This window comes from Mesocricetus auratus, unplaced genomic scaffold (assembly GCF_017639785.1).
Source record: "Mesocricetus auratus isolate SY011 unplaced genomic scaffold, BCM_Maur_2.0 Super-Scaffold_100003, whole genome shotgun sequence".
Lineage (NCBI taxonomy): Eukaryota > Metazoa > Chordata > Mammalia > Rodentia > Cricetidae > Mesocricetus > Mesocricetus auratus.
Window position 1 is genome coordinate 19,643,972 of NW_024429188.1, and position 17,674 is coordinate 19,661,645.

At 36.1% G+C, this 17,674-nt stretch overlaps 1 protein-coding gene across 8 annotated transcripts in view; it reads right to left on the bottom strand.

The window, feature by feature from the left end:
• Positions 1-933: 933 nt before the first annotated feature.
• Scml2 (Scm polycomb group protein like 2) overlaps positions 934-17,674 on the bottom strand; it is a 129,500-nt gene continuing 112,759 nt past the window's right edge. For 5 of the 8 annotated variants that reach the window (XM_040744112.1, XM_040744109.1, XM_040744111.1 and 2 more), the window contains 6 exons: positions 14,221-14,424; positions 13,130-13,297; positions 11,076-11,180; positions 5,089-5,310; positions 3,823-3,974; positions 934-2,521 (listed from right to left, as the gene is read on the bottom strand). In XM_040744112.1, coding sequence (XP_040600046.1) covers positions 2,393-2,521; positions 3,823-3,974; positions 5,089-5,310; positions 11,076-11,180; positions 13,130-13,297; positions 14,221-14,424 — 980 coding nt within the window. In that variant the 3' untranslated portion in view covers positions 934-2,392. The remainder of the gene's footprint in view (positions 2,522-3,822; positions 3,975-5,088; positions 5,311-11,075; positions 11,181-13,129; positions 13,298-14,220; positions 14,425-17,674) is intronic. The other 3 variants (XM_040744108.1, XM_040744114.1, XM_040744113.1) reach the window with 3 other exon arrangements.

Consider the following 17,674-nt stretch of genomic DNA (forward strand, 5'->3'; position numbering starts at 1 on the left):
AGGGATTGTAAACAGAGTGTGTCTAGAAACAATTCTTTTTTATAAACATAATGCAAGCACAACACCCCTCCCTTATGGATTATGCAAAAGGTGGGGCAAAGGCAGGTATTGGACAAATGAATGTAGGCCAAAAAACATTACCAAGGTACTTCTTTGCCTTCAGGGCATGCCTCGAGGAACCAACCAGTTGAAAACCCCTATGCTAAAACCAGTTCATTTGTTTCCTGCCACAGTGGATGAAACTCCTTCTCAGCACAATTAAGTAACCTAATGCCTAATGAAAGAAAACATATTGTTCTGGATGTTAGAAAAGCTTTAGAAGCTAACAAAAATTCAGGAGAAACCATAAATCAAAATTGATAAAGACTAGACTAGGAAACTCCCCAAAGTTAGGACTGGGGAAGAGTTTTGGTTCTGTCTTTAGGAAAATATAAACAAATATCTTGAGGAATTTAAGACCTTTGGACAAATAAGCATCCAAAGAAGGGAAGGGAGAACTATTAAGAAAAGATTACCAAGAAAGGAAATAATGTCACCTAATGTGATCTCTGAACTCTCCAAAAAGACTGAATCCAAGTTGAGAGGAGGTCACCCATGCCTTTAATCCCACCACTTGCAAGGCAGAGGTAAGCAGATCTGAGTTTGAAGCCAGATATGTTGGGGTGTCTAGGATTACAGTCTGAGGTTTGGAGGAGCCAGGATCACCTTTCAGCCAGAGATAATGGTAAAAGCTAGTGACCAGCTACTTTGCTTTTCTGATCTTCAGCTTGAAACCGAATATAAGTCTCTGGGTCTTTTATTTTTTGTGTTGCAGGGTTTTAACTCTTAAGTGTACTACTAAGTAGTCTCAAAATCCCTTCTTTCAAGACTAACAAGCCCACATATTAATACACTGTGGAGAAGGTAAGTAAAATAAAATCCCAGGCCTCAGTATTGCTTGCTGTGGTTATTTATTGTATTCTTTACATCCGAAGATGATAAGACATAGTATTATAAACACCTGAGGACCGTTCAACTGGACAACAATTTGCAAGAAGATCAAGTTTAAGTAAGAAGTTGTATCAGAAATGACAAAGGTGAAATAATCTTTTATACATTTGTTGTATAAAACACATTTGGTATTCAAAAGAGAAAATGTATATTCTCGTACTGGTGAACATTTTGTTGACATTTAGAACAAATGGCTAATACATGTACTTATAGCTTATATGCATTACACCACTATATAAAGTAATGGCATGCAGAACCAGTTTCCTTTGAAAGCTCACATAAAAATGAAGCCCCGATGTCAGATCTTTTAAAATGTAGTAAAGTTGATGGCTCAGAACTAAATAATTAGAAATATTGCATAGGATAAAGAGCTTCCCTATGTGGGAGCCAATCTATGTAGAGTTTCTTATCACCCGAATAATAAGCTGAGAGGTACTGGTGATAGCAAAATGATGTATGTATTTTTAATGGAATAAACATCTACATATACTTATTACCTCTGTGGCAGTGTAAAGTGCCATAATAAGTCAAAAGATCACTTGTATATTCTCACAGATATAGAATAGTATATAAATATGTTAAAGTATCTGTATGAGTAATATACACAAAATAAACAAAATTTTAAAATCTGGATACAAATATCTTGGAAGTAGAGATGTCAAATTGAATGTCTAATGTTTGAGCTTAGAAAAAATACAGAAAACTGTAAAATAGGTATAACGTTTATCCAATACTTCCAATTCACTCTGGTAGAATAAACATCTCCTACACAAAGTTACTTACTTTAATCTATCAGTTTAAAAATATCAAAGACTAGTAAGAACACTTTAAGAAAGCTTATAGACTTGCTATTCCTCTCGTGTTAGCAAATACACCACCAAGGGCACCAACAGGAAGGAAAATAATTTATATGGCTCATCCCTTTCTAGTAGTAGTACATCACGAACAGAATACTGTAAAATCAGATGTATAAAATTGGGAAGGAGATGAGAGCTTAAGTGCATCTTTAAATTCTCTTTTGAGGAAAAATTCTCATGTTCTTATAATAGAGGTTAAGTTGCTGGTATTTTCCCCATTGGGGTTTAGTTATTTGGTTCTAGATATAAAGAGAAATCCAAATAAAAAGTTTTCCTCTGTTTGCTACATGAAGTACACTTGTAAACACAATAAAAATAATTAAAGACATAAATAATAAATTGCCAGTTATAAGTATGCCAATAAAACATATTCAATGGTATTTAAGGAATAAGAGTATACTATCAATGTAACTGTACTACAATTTTGATAAAATATTTTTATAAAAACTTTTTATACAATAAAAAATGATGAGAAGAAAACTACTTTTAATGTAAAATATTTTCAGTATACCTGAGAATTGTCTCTAATCAAAATTTGCACATTTTCAATTATATTTTACTTCTTTTAGTTTTTCAATGTAGTAACACAGTTTTAATGCTGGTCCTAATTTCAGCCCCATATACTTCATCATCAGCTCACTCTTCAGTAGTAGCAGAGCTTTCCCATCAATTTCCTACAGAGAGAAGAAAGTTATAGTAAGGATCCTTCCATAGTTTAAGTTATTTACATATAAGAATGTAGAAAATAAAGTACTGTACATTCCATATATACATATATTCTTTGAATGTATTTTTATGAAAACTAATAAAATTTGATTTGTACAATGGAACATCATTTGATAATTTGTAAATTTAATCTAAATTTTAAAAAAATGTTTAACTCAGTATTTCCAACAAATGTTCTAAGTATCAAAGCATCTGATTTCACTGTGTATTAAACAAAATACTACCACATATTTATGACAAATAGTTAAAGACCATGAATAGTAGAAGTTAATTTCATATGCTTTTAACTTTCTGAGAAAGGAAAGGAGTATGTCAGAATCAATACAAACTTTAAACATGCTACACAGTTTCATCTTCATGTTGAAAGCTAATCAGATTGCTCAGTCAGTAAAGCACTTCCATTGAAAACATGAAGACGGGAGTTGGATCTCCGGAATACATGTAAAAATGCCAGACATGATGGCATGTACTTAATCCCAGCACTGAAGAGATATAGACATGACAATCCCTGGGGGTGCACTGGCCAATCAGTGTAACATAGCTGATGAGCCCCCAGATCGCAAGGAAAGACCCTGTCTCAAAAGGAGGATGGATAGCCTTACTGAAGATGATACTTGAGATTGTCCTATGGCCTCCCATAGACATATACATGTATGCATTTGCTCCTGTATACACATGTGCACGTACACACACACACACATACACACAAATAGTGTACACCAGATATTAAATAATTTTATGTTAGAAAATATTGTCAACACATTTCTTAACAGTCACAAGGAATCTTTAAAATTCTTTATTATTGTTATTATACAATTTATGTTATAGAAGCTTATTATTTGGTATTCAAATCATAATGGAGTTGCTGGTTTCACTGGGTATCACGAGAAGGCCACCCTGGTATACGCTGTAGGTCAACCCCTCCTACCCCTCCTACTCGTGGTCCTAGAGTAGAACAGGGAGCAAGAAGGGGTGGTCTGCATGAGAGTGGCAATCCTGTAATGCCACCTCTTGAAAACTTGAAGCTGTTTAGTGTACTAGATACTTGGATACCCACTTATAGAACAGGCAATTAACCTATCATTTAAGGCCTGAATGTGGGGCAAAGTAATCTTTCCCCAAAATGAAAAAGATCAGTTGATAGGGTTCCCCCACCATCCATACAACTCAGTATCAAACTGAAAGGCCTGCACAGAGGTCATTCAAAGGCATTAGGGCAGCAGGAAAACCGGATCAAAAGATACATTACATGTTGCCTGAAGAGGTCGGCGAGGGGGCCTGATATGTGAGGATCTGTATGTTTCATAAACTGTATCACTTCATCCACAGACCAGGTTGCAGGGTCCTTACAGAAGCCTTGTTTCAGGACACTGGGGTCTGGTACAGCTATATAACTTGAAGCTTCAATGGGAGGGGAAAAAAAACAAATCATACTTGACCTGATCATAATCCTGAAAGAAGAGATGTTAGGTAGAAAGTAATGGTCTCATTCCTGGAACCTTCTCTTAAGTGCCTAAGTAAGGACTCAAGATTCCAACTGTAAAATCTCACAAGGGCCTGAATGAAGATCTGAGGAGTGCTGCATAAGAATGTGTCAATGGGCCTCCCCCAAAGAGCAGGACAGCTTTAATTTAGATGGCACCTAAAAGCTTCAGTGTTCACGAAACACGTGTAGCAATCCAAGGCTTCATAGATCACAAGCAAGTACAGGAAAGGGTGCTACTTAGATTAAATTGGGATAATTGAAGCTAACTCAGTACTATCTTCTTTGAACGGATCCAACAAACTTTTCACAAATCATTCTTTGTCTTTTTCTTCTAAGTTGACTTTATTTTGTTAAATATGAAGGGACTCTCAACTTTGCAGGTGTATAATTCTCTGTATTTGCTCAATTTTAACGACGTGTATTTCAATAATCACATTATGTTTGAGAAGGGGATTAAATATTTGAACCATTTTCCTCAGTTATTCAGTATGGACAACTTTAGCATCACATTTGCACTTTGGATTCTCATCTCAAATAAAACAAAATTATTTCCTGCTCAGCTAGGTCAGAGAGAAGCTTTAGTATTTTTATTTGATCCATCTTATATGCGTCACTGTATAGCAATAGATATTTTGATCAGTTACTGAAACAGGATTCTAGAGACCTGATTCATGTGCCACACACAGACTGGTACTAGGAAAGGTCTCAACAGATATGACAGCACATCAGAAACAAGGAGAAGATGTGCCTCCTTGGCCTTAAGATTCATGAGAGGTTTTAAGAGTCCTCACCGTACATCAGAAATTAGAGCTGCTTGAAAATTACTTATCTGAGAAGTCTCTATCAAATGTGTTGGGTAATCCAAACCCCCATAGACCTTCTGTGTTGTCAAGAGGATAGGAACAGCCACAACAGTTTTGTTCCTGGCAACGTGAAAGAGAGAACCTGACCTCTCTAATTTGGTCAGACATGGAATCCTCAAGGAAAAAGATAAACACATTGACTGAGAAAGACTGTTCTTGAATATACCTTCATTTTTCTTCTTCCACTGGAATTTAATGTGCTTATAAGTTGTCGAGGTAGATGACTTTTTCAAAATTATAGATGTACTTGAGGTATTTGACACAATCTCAGAAACATTCTTGGAGACTGAAGTAAGTGCAGGATACAAAGAATCACCTATTGATGAATTCTCAGAAGTTTCAGGAAAACTTTTCATTTTAGACATGCCATGTCCCTCAGGAGACAATACTACAGGGGGAAAAAGAGATTATCTTCAACAGCTCAAATACTATTAGAAAGCTGTCTTACTTTCCCATTGCCGTGACAAAACACCATGACAAAGGCAAAAAAGGCATTTAATTTTGGAGGTTATGGTTACAGAGGGTTAGAGTACATGGCCATCAAGGTGGAGAGCATGGGAATAGGCAGGCAGGCAAGCTGCTTGAGCAGTAGCTGAGAGCTGACCTCTGATTCATAAGCATGAGACAGACAGAGACAGAGAGAGAGATGGAGAGAGAGGGGGGGAGGAGAGAGAAGAGAGAGAGAACAGGAATTGGCATGGGCTTTTATAATCTCAACGCTCTCCCTCAGTGACATATCTTCTCCAACAAGGTTGTAAGGTTGTAACTCCTAATCCTTCTCAAACAGTTCAGCAACTGGGGACAAAATATATTTAATTCTATGAGCCTATGAGTGCCATTCTCATTCTATCACATTCCACTTCATGGTCCCCATAGGCTTGTTGCTGTATCATAATGCAAAATGTATTTAGTTCAACTTCAAAAGTCCCCACAGTCTTTCAATATTGAAACTGTTTAAAAGTCCAAAGTCTCTTCTGAGATTTGAGGCAATAACTGTAAGCCCCTGTAAAATCAAAGGTAAATTATATACACCCAACATGCAATGGCAAAGAATGCACATTACCATTCCAAAAGGGATGAATAGGGGCATAGTGATGAAATACTGAACCAAAACAAGACTGAAACCTAGTAGAGAGAACTCCAAATCCTGTAGTTCTATGTCGGATGTCAAAGGTCTTAGATGGTTCTGCCCTTCCAGCTTTGCTGACTGCAACACATTTTTCTCTCTTGAACTGGTTCCACTCACTGTATGCACCACTCCTTGGCAGGTATCCTACAGCTCTGTCATCTCCAGCATCCTGGGGTCTCCAATACAATCCAGGCTTCTCTTTCACAGCTTCATGCAATGGCCTCTCTGGGCCTCCATGTAGAGACTTCCCTGCCACACTCCTGGCCTCAGCAGCTTTCCTTAATGGTGTAGGCAGATTCCACAACCCCTTTACTTTCGTATCCTTCTTGACTCTAAAGTCATGCCATGGGCTGAAGCTGCCAAGTTCTGTGGCTGGCTTGGGATTGAACCTGGCCCCCTCCTTGAAATATTTACATACGCTTTGCTTTGATTTGTTCTTGGTCTTTAGAAACAGATAGTACCTTAAACCTTTTTACAAGTTGCAGAATTAGCTGGGTAGGATCTTGCCCTGAGGTTACCATACCCTTTATTCCATTTCTCTTTATCTCCTCAAACTGTGTATTTTGTATTTCTTGTAGCCCTGCTTGTTCTTTTTCATTGTACATCACTAATAACCACATGATAGAGTTAATATTTGGCTGTCTTGAGCTCTCTTCTGCAAATGAAATTAATTCAAAACTCTTCAATTTAGCCTCACGAAGACTGTTAGGACAAAAGCAGTTATATTCTTATGTAAAATCTCACCAGAACAGACTCTAGCCAAGTTTCTAATATGGCTCTTATCTGAAATATCTTGAAATCATCCAAAGTATAACCAGAACAGCATCTAGCCAAGTTGCTAATATTGTTCCCATCTAAAATCTCTTGAGCTGGTTCACATCACTCTCAGCTCTATTGTCTTCTAAGCTATTATTATGATGGCCCATTAAGTTCTATTTACAGCATTCAAGTATGTTCTTAGTCCAAAAATCCAAAGTCTTCCATATCCCTCAAAAGAAACATCATGATCGGGCCTGTTACAGCAATAGCCCACTCCCTGGTACCATGTTCTGTCTCAGTCACTTTTCTATTGCCCTGACAAAATGCCATGACCAAGGAAACTTACAAAAGATAGCATTTAATTTGGGGGCTTACAGTTATAGAGAGTTAGAGTTCATAAACATTACGGTGAGGAGCATGGCAACAAGCAAGCAGGCACAGCACTTGAGCAATAGCTGAGAGCATACATCTTGAAACACAACCACAAGCAGAAAGAGCCACATTGCATGGGTCTCTCTTTTGGAATCTTAAAGCCCATCCCCTGTGACATATCTCCTTCGACAATGTCACACCCCCTGTGACATAGCTCCTTCAACAATGTCACAACTCCTAATCCTTCCCAAATAGTTCCACCAACTGGGTACCAAACATTCAAATACCTGAGCTTATGGAGACCATTATCATTCAAACTATCACAAAGGTAAAAATAATCTTACTTTTCCTACTGTGCCTTTTATTCTAGCACTGTGAAGACAGAGAAAGACCTACTGAGACCAGATGGTCTATATAGTGAGTTCCAAGCTAGCCAGAGTTACATAATAAGACTTTGCCTCAAGAAAACTTAAAGTATCTTCCAATAAATCTAACAAATGAAGTAAAAGATTGCATAATAAAAATATAAGACACCAGAAAAGAAATTAAAGATAACAGAAGACTGAAAGACCTCAGATGCTTATAGATTGGTAAGATCAATATAGTGAAAATGGCCATCCTACCAAAATTACAGATTCAATGTAATCAGCAATCCCCCTCAAAATACCAATGCAATTCTTTACAGAAACTGAAAAAAATTTAAAACTTATATGGAAACACAGAAGGACGCAAGATAGTCAAAACAATTCTGAAAAATAAACAGATTACTGGAGGTTCCAGCATTTTTAATTTCAAATAATATTACTGAAGTATAGCAATAAAAACAGCATGGTACTGTCATAAAAACCAACAGAGTGATTAATAGAATAGAACCCTCTTATAGCCACCTGGCTATTAACAAAGAAGCAAAAAATATATATTGGAGAAAAGACATCTCCAATTAACGGTGTTGGTTGAACTGGATAGATACATATAGAAGGAACAAAACTCTTGTAAATGGATCAAAGATTTCAACATAGACCTAATATGCTAAATCTGTTAGAGGAAGAATTAGGGGATATACTTCAACTTTTAGGTGTAGGCAAGGACTTTCTTAAAAGAATGCCAGTAGTACAGGTATTAAGATCAACAACTGACAAATGGGAGCTCCTGAAATTAAAAGCTTCTGTACAGCAAAGGACACCATCATTAAAGTAAAGAGCTAGTCCATGGAATGAGAAAAATTCTTTATAAACTCTATATCTCATAGAGGGCTAGTGTCTAGAATATACAAAGATTTAAAAAAACACTAAGCACCAACAAAAAAACTCAATTTAAAATTCTGGCATATAACTAAATGAAGTTCTAAAATGACAAAATACAAATGGCTTGGAAACATCAAAAAAAAACTGTTCCATATCTTTAGTCATAGTGAAACAAATTAATATTACTTTGAGGTTTTATCCTACCCCAGTTTGAATAGCTAAGAGTTATAAAAACAGTTGGACAACAAATGCTGGTGTGGATGTGGGGAAAGGAGAACACTTATTCACTATTGCTGGAAGTATAAACTGGTACAACCAGTATGTAAATTAAGTGTGGAGGTTCCTTAAAATAGATTTATCATATGATCCATCTATAATGCTCCTGAGCATATACTCAAAGGACTCTATAACCTATTACAGAGATACTTGTTCATCCATGTTCATTGCTGCTCTATTCACAAGAGTGAGGAAATGGAAATAACCTGATGAATGGCTAATTGTAATGTGGTACACTTACACGATGGGATATTATTCAACTGTTATGAAAAATGAACTTATTAAATTCACAAGTAAATGGAACTAGAAATAACTATTAGTGAGGTAACCCAGACTTAAGACAAATATTTCACATTTTTGCTCATATGCAAACTCCAGCTTTGAATCTTCAGATATAAGTATTTAACGAGAGTACCCAGAGAAGTCAGGAAAACAGTAAGGGAACATGAGGGTGCTTTTAAGAGAAGGGAGAAAGAACAAAGGCATATAATAGGGAACAATGGAACAAGAATGGTAAAGTGGGGTAGGGGTTGGAGTGCAGAGTAGAGGAGAGAGTTTTCAGAGATACTAACACTAAACACTTTTGAAAAAGTCAAAATGGAAACCTACTATTATACAAGCTTTCTAAAATATGTAATATATAAAAAGTTCAAGTGGGGCCTATCACAGACACTACAGACTATCAAATAAAAACTCAGTACCAGGAGGTTACTTCTTTTGAAATGGTTGATCAGTGGGGCTTCATAGACGAGTAAACATTATAACCAGGACTATTACCACTGCTCTTGGTTACCCCTCCCACCAGAACTCAATGATAAGATCCTACTTGCTAAAGATACCACATAAAGCATAGAGAAATCAAGCTGTTCTGACCCATAAGCTACTGGCTAGCTTTTATCGTGCTGAGTGGTACTAGGCACACTATTAGGGGAGAAAAGTAATCACTAGTCTTATCCAGGTATGAACCCAGAAAACTATTATAATTATAGTCTGTGAAGATATATTTACTGCTACAATAGCAGTATGAATGCTATGGAAGTAACCAATCACTTTCTGATTGTATTATTGTATCTAAGGCCTTTTCCATAAGATTGAACTCATGCTTTGCATGAGGCCAACAATCCGAGTATAGGTAGGTTACAGGTCCTGGGAAACTCAATACCATTATTATGCTAAACGTACATAGTATGAAACTGATTTCTAAAGACAGACACATAGATAAGTGTACTCTCAATTCTTTTTTCTTTTTTTTTTGCAGTAGCTGGATATTAGCAGGGACCTATAACTGAGCAAGGTGTAGAGATGGAGAGACTAGGGAAATCTATACTATACTGTGACCCCAGGGCTAGGGATCATCTCAGAAGGGGGGCAGAAAGATTATGAGAGCCAGAGGCAGTAGATAACTACAACAAACAGTATTTTCTAGATACAATTTGGCAAGTGCATATATAAACTAACACCTGTGACTTCATGCACAAAGACAAACCAGACAAAAAATTCCAGCATGGATATGAAAGGAGCTTAGGACATCTCACTTCTAGGAACTACTGACAATTGATTGCTGCTGAGAGAGCAAGGGTTTTTCTTCAGGGATGTAGTCCCTGAGAGTCTATGCTCCAGTAGACAGTCCTATATGAATGCACATGAAATCAGAACTATGTGAACTCTGTGGGTTTAAACAACAACAACAAAGCCAGTGAATCCATGAAATTGGGAGGAAACAGTGGTGAAGGTGTAGAGGAGGAGTTGAAGGGGAAGGAATGAGGTGAGGCCCGATTAAGATACATTACATAGATGTACGTGATTCTTGACCAAGAAAAATACCTTATTTCCAATAACATCATTTAATTCATGCTCTACTGAATGGCAAGCTTCTAACACAAAATACATGGAACCTCTGTTTCATCATACATAGCAATGGACACTATCCTAAAATCCATGTTGATTCTAGGCCATCATCTATGTTTCTTATGACAATTTAGTGTATCTTTCCATTCTTGTCACCAAAGCTGTAAACTTAAAAATCATTTGTTCTTAGGAGCACAATTCTTCAGAACTATTCCTCATGACCATACTGTTGCTTTCTGACATTTACTTATGCTTTCATTGGAGAAAATAGATAAGCTTTTCTATCTCTTATTCTCTTAGTTATTATAAGCAATACAAAAGCAGAATGGATAGGGCTATTCTAAGTAGTTTTTTTTTAAATAAGGGAAAAATGACAACAGTGCTCAGTAACCAAAGTAATAACTTAGTTGTTAAACACGGGTGAATTTAACTTCCTATCCTCAAAACAATCACACCAAGAGCATACATAGGTGGTGACCGAGGGATTCTCATTTTCAATTCTGGTGTGTGTGAAATGCCGTTTACCTTTAGAGGTTCGTCCCGTCTTTCTGGGGACCTTTGATGAGGCAGGTAGAGGTCGCTGAGAACATCGTTTGAAGCATCTCCTTTCCTTTAGTTCCTCACTTACTGCTTTTTAAAAAAGGTACATGTTATAATTACTATAGTCAGGTATTTTTGTAGTATCTGTATGAGTATTTCTGTTTCAAAGTAATTTGCATCCTATGATTCAATCGTGTCAATTATTTGACTATCATTAACAGGCTGTTTCCTATTAGGTATTTCTACTGAAATATTAAAAAGTTAGGCTGGAGAGATGGCTGAGCAGCTAAGAGCCCCTACTGCTCTATCAGAGCATTGGAGACCAGATCCCAGCACCCACATTAGGCAGCTTACAAATGCCTGTAACCTCCAAAAGATCTGATGTCCCTTCTGGGTTTTGTGGGCACGTTCACACACATACCTACATAAATAAAATTTTGCGTTTGTGTGTGTGGATTCAATAATTTAGAAGCATCTAGATAAGGATATGTCTAAGTTTTATTTATCCTGTGGTCACACACACGCCATGCAAGCACTCTTAACACTGAGCTATATCCCCTATTTACTTTAGATTTTGATACAGAATCTCAGTAAACTATCTAAGCTACAAGCTAGCTTGAACTCAACACTGTTATCTCAAATACACCTAAGATTTCCTCAACTTCTCCAGTAGTTGAGATTACAGATATGGCTGTACATATTTCCTCACAATTCAGAAAGTAACCACTTTAAAGAGAGACAAACTGAGAACCAGGGAAGATCAGTAATTTGTTCATTAAGTATAATTCTAATTAACAGCAGGCCTTAGATCAAAATTTAGGTCTGCCAGACATCATGTCCTTTTAGTATACAGGTTACAAAGTCAGCATTGGAACCCAGATTTGATAAATTCCAACCCCTTATGACTACTGTACTTTCATATAAGGACTTCCTGTATCATAACTTTATTTCAAAGGGATTCACTGAGCAGTTATACCAGCACAGAGAAACCAGAAAGGGGACTCCAATTAGGAGATCACACTACTAAACCAGAAAAGGGATTCTGAATGGGATGAGGGTAGTGGCAAGGAAATGGCAAAGGAAGGACAAGACAGGGAGATTTCACAGAAACAAAGGAAACAAGATTTATGAGGAAAAATGAGAATAATCAGAAAGACCAGAAAATTAGTAACTGGAAGTGATACTCCAGTTTTCTCCCTACTGGAATACAGTGAACTTACACAGATTAAGTCTGTCATGGTATTCTGTAGTTTCACAATTGGCAACATTTGACTAGAAAACTTTTAGTTACTCTTAAGACATACATAAACTTCTATAACCAGAACACCTGTCAATAGTCATATGAAAGAGCAACAAATTTTTCTTCCAGAAAAAAATGACCAAAAAGTTCAAACAAGTTTTTCACTGTAGAGATTAGAAACAAGAATATCACCCTTGGTTCTAGAGGACAACATTGCACTCTTCTTTTTATTCAGCCATCAGCTTCAATGTCTATGAAAGACAGGTAACCATAGCTAATTTTGAGAAAATCATTCTTTATAATCTATGAGCTCAATAGTCTTTGCTACTTTCTTTAGATTAAGGCAAATAAGGTAAAAGCCATGCCTCAACTTAACAGAAAATGTTTTAGCTATCAACTGATCACACAGAAGCAAAACATAACACACTAGGATTGATTCTCAAGTTTACTGGGGATACAGTAAGAAATTAGTTTCTTACTTTAGGTGAAGTAAGTATAATTATATACTACACATTCTTCATTAGTTCAGTGTAGCTCAATGTTTGAGGATGACAGAAAGAAAAATGCTAAAATACCCAGATTCCCAAATATAAAGTGCAAAATAAAAGTACATTAAGGGTCAGCAGATAAAGACATTTGCTACACAAGTCTGTTGATCTGAGTTCAATTCCTGGAACCTATGCAAAGATGGAAGGAGAGAACTGACTCTATAAACTTATTCTCTGACCTCCATATGTACATTGTTCCTGACCCCTCCCCCACAATATCTTAAATATATACTATAAAAAACTTTTCTTACCTGATTTGTTTTGATCAAGGTCTGTAGTAGTCTTACGTTTGAAAGGCTGGCTACTCAAAAACTTATCACACTGAAGGCTATGGCAGAAATTTTCAAGAAAGCGAAGCACAAATGATGCACTATTCACTGGAGGGAGCTGAACAGTATGAACTTTCCCATCAAAGAAGGCTATAAAGTAGGTAGTTAATGTCAGTCATCAGTCATCTCATAGACAGATGAGAAACATAACAAAAGAATAAATCCAGGAAATGTAGTTTTAAAGCTTAATTTCTGGGTTTTGGAATTTAAAAAGAATTGATAAAAATCCTATTTAAATATTCATAAACAGGGAAACAAAAATGGTTTGCTTTACAGTAACAATATTCTAAACATCCCATGAGTAAAATGTTATGGTATTTGCTTATACAATTATGATAGACACTGGTTGCAACTTACTTCTCTCCTACTCTATTTTCAAAAGTGTTTTATGGTAGTGGGTACTAAATTTAGAGCCTTGTACATGCAGGGAATGCATACTACCCCAGAGCTACAATCCCTAGACATTTCATTTTATCTTAATAAGGCTTTCTTTAGAGATACACCATTCTTAAAATTTTCTTAGAGATTTTCTATAAAAATTAAAACTTTTAAATCAACCAGTGTACTATGCCTAAATATCTACCTTAACAAAGCATGTACATGAAAAACATCAGTATCTTTTGCTTTAACCTACAGTATTATATTGACGATTGTATATTTTGCTTTTTGTTTGTGTGACTCAGGGTCTTACTATATAGCCTTAGCTGACACTGGTACTTTACTTATAGCCCAGTGTTCCCTTGAACTCATAGTAATCCTTCTGTTTGAGACTTCTGAATACAAGGAGACTAGGTATGTGCCACAATACCTGGTTCTCATCTGTCTGCTTTCATAAAAGTAAAGTTTCCAAATAAGAGTTAAAATTTTGTAAGCATATAACCATTATACTTATGTTAACAGTGTAATAAAATATTATAGTATAAATATTAGAAGTAATCCATATAATAGTCTGCCTTTCTAAATCTCAAATCAAACTTAGAACAGAATTTGAATAAAGAATTAGATTAGTATACCAGTTATTATTTCTCCTCCTCGATTGTCTGGCTTAAGAAATAAAAACACAGTCTTGGTGTCAATGGCACAATCAACACAGGCCTGCACAGTCCTCTGGAGAATCACATTCACAGGGCCTGGGCCAAAGTGGTTAGGCAGCTGCCGAACTTTCTGTGGATCCAGGTAGGGGCCACAATCTCCATGTTTATTTATGTAGACACAGACTTGAGAAAATGAATATAAATAATGAGATTAAAATAAATTTTGTGAAACTATTATATAATTGCCATATCCTACTAGTGATTTCATTTAAAGGAAATTTAAATATAGTTCATATCAATGATCATTTCTGCTACTGAAAACAGGCAGGCAGATATGCTATCATATTTATATAAAGATTTTATACATGCAAGTATTAAAAAAGAGCTTATGCAATACTTTAGAATTCTACCAAAACTGATTATATAAAATATATGGTTGAGAAGACATAGAGGCATCATATAATCAGTTTAATTATTATTGCAAGAAATGATACAAAATAAAAGAATAGTTTCCTGCTTTTCTTTAAAATTTGATCTTTTCCTCTCCAGCTCCTCCTAGAGCTTTCCCAGTTCTCTACCTACCCAAGTTCATTGTACATACAGTATGTGAATTTCCTTTGAATATTGGTCATCCCTACTCATTTATGTCTACATTTCTTGTACATAACCAAAAGTGTACTTCCATTGTATTTTCTAAAGCATTCAAATGATTTAAGGTATATTTAATAAGTTATAATGATATAAAGTTTGAATATGAAAATAAGTATTTCCTTCTGTATGTGCCTAGGCTCATTGAGTAAATTTTTTAACTATTTTCTTTGTACAATAAAAGCATCATTACCAAAGTTTCTCATCTATAATAATGGTGTCAAGTGTAGATAATTTAAATCAACAAATGCAAATCAATGTATACTATAACAACATTCAGGTTTATCATTATTGAAGCTATTGGTTTCTTAAATCAATGCCATTTTAAACTATCAATTTGCACTGAAAATTATATATATGTATATATTTAGTATACTAAAACCTCCTTCATCTCAGTTTCACTGGGTTGAAATATACGATAATTCGATTTGTCCCAATAGTCAGAAGAAGGATAAACATTAAACAGTGATGAAAAACTTCAGTCCAAGATGATAATGGCACAGATACATTTAGGAAGTAAGGCAAAATAAGGATTTCAATGTTTTATATTTCTACAAAATATGTAGAGCATCTCTTAGATGAAATCTAAGTATCTTTAGTCCCAGAGTATCTGACTTCTGGGAACAAGGCACACTCATACATACAAAATAAAAATGAAAAAATTAAACTACAAAAAGATTAAGGAAATTTACAAGGGATGATAAAGAGGATTTTCTTTGATCTGTGATCTTTTAAACCTACCAGAGAAGAATTTAAAATCATCATGTCCTTTGACAGGTAATTGTTTTCAAAAGGCATGAGTTACCTTGGAAAACACGTATAATACAAAGTGACAAAATACTCTGAATATAAAGTAGAAGGATTTGATTGTTGGGGGAAGTCCTGTGCATTTGTCAATAAAGTACTGTTGAGCCTATAGGAAACCTAGATAGGAGGGACTAGGAGTCGAGGAGGATTCTGGGAAAGAGAAAGACAAGAGAGTTCGAGATGTAACCGCATGGGGTAGGAAGCCGGGAACTATTCTCCGGTAAGAAACATACTCAGATTAACAATTATGGGGTAATTACTTAAGTCAGAGCTAGCCAGTTAGAAACAAGCAAGGCCAACAGCTTCATAATTAATATAGCCTCCTGTGTGTTTATTTGGGACTCAAGCGGCTCTGGAACCAGGCTGGCGGGAAGGCTCCTCTCAAGAAAAAGCTTCTCTTAACAAAATGGTACCAGGAGTGGGGTCATGAATTTCCACACACTAGTTGATTCCTCAATATGTCCAGCATCTAGCTGTTCCTGAACTAACTTGGTAGCAGCATTTTTCTCAGGTGTGCTCTGTTTTGCTAGCCACAAGCCGAGATTCATGTGGCTCGCTTACTGGAGTCTTCCTGACTTGGCATTAAAAGAGAAAGAAAAAAAAACCTACAAGCTTCTTTTAAGAGACTCTGCTAACGATTGAAAGGTGTGTACGTACAGCTGGAAGTGGCAGCTTTTGCTGGATGTCAGCATGGACTGAGGCGGTAAGCTGGAGTCATGCTTACGCCCGCCATCTTGACGAAAAACCGGCAGTTTAAAACAGCCGCGGTTTTACAGATAAGACACGTGGCCAGAAAAACATAAAGATTTACAGTAAAGTCAGACTTGGATAAAAGAAAGCCTCTAAAGGTTTACAGTGTGTTTAAAAATATACGTGAGATTGAGAGAGAAAATGAAACGGCAAAGTGGTAAATAAATACAAAAGCCGGCGTTGTGGTGGCGCATGTACGCCGGTAGGATTTACTCCAGAGGCAGAGGCAGGCGGATTTCCGAAGAGAAACCCTGTCTCAGAGAAAAATAAATAAAAGTGAAAGAAATAAAGTAATAATAGATAAATAAATAAGCCACGTAAAGATGGAAAATACACAGAGAGTCTGGATACTGTACACTATTGTGTTTTTCAGTTTTTTGCTTGCTCAGGAAGGAACTGATACTAAAGTACACTTGCTTATAAATGCTGCTAAATTAATACAACTTATATCTTTTGAAAATACCTTGACTTCAAAATTTAAGCATAAGGATATTTTACTCGGAAAAGGAGTTTTTATTTATGTTTCTACAGAAAATGAAAAGCTGAAGATTTCTTCCAGGCTTCTGTGGTTGCACGAACCAAGACCCCCGGAAGCAGTGGACCAGGTGTTCCAACAATTGAGACAGCTAAGATGATGCAGCTTTACAGACCACGAAAATAAGGACTTATACAGGTTTCTGAGTTTTGTCATGATCCCCATGGTATGAACAGCGCCCCCTTCCAGCAGGAAGCAGTTTGGAATGAGCGACGTCCCAATTCCCATCTTGTTTATAAATCTTTGTTTTCATTTAAATGGGATTGTTTATAATTGGCTAATGATCACAGCCAATCCTTTTAATGGTAAAAAGGGGAATTATGGTATGGGTATTGTTTTTCATTTATTGATACAAATTCAAGGTCAATTTTGTGATGTGTATATTTTCTCCTCTTGATTAAGTATTGTGCTTATACTGATCTTTTAAAATGTAATGCATAATTGAATACAGATTATAGATAGTTACTTATAATAGAATTTCTAGTTACATAAGTTAGGTTTCTAGATATACAGAAATATATTTGAGATGGACAGCCTTCAAACCTCTCAAAGACCTTCAGAACATGGCATTTAAAATGGTTTAGGGTTGTCTTGACAATGAGAAATGTCTGCTCCTGGCAGCACCAATTATGTCTGAGAGGAAGATGGGCATCGAAGAAACTCGTTATAAAGTTTGCTTTCAACATGACAAGA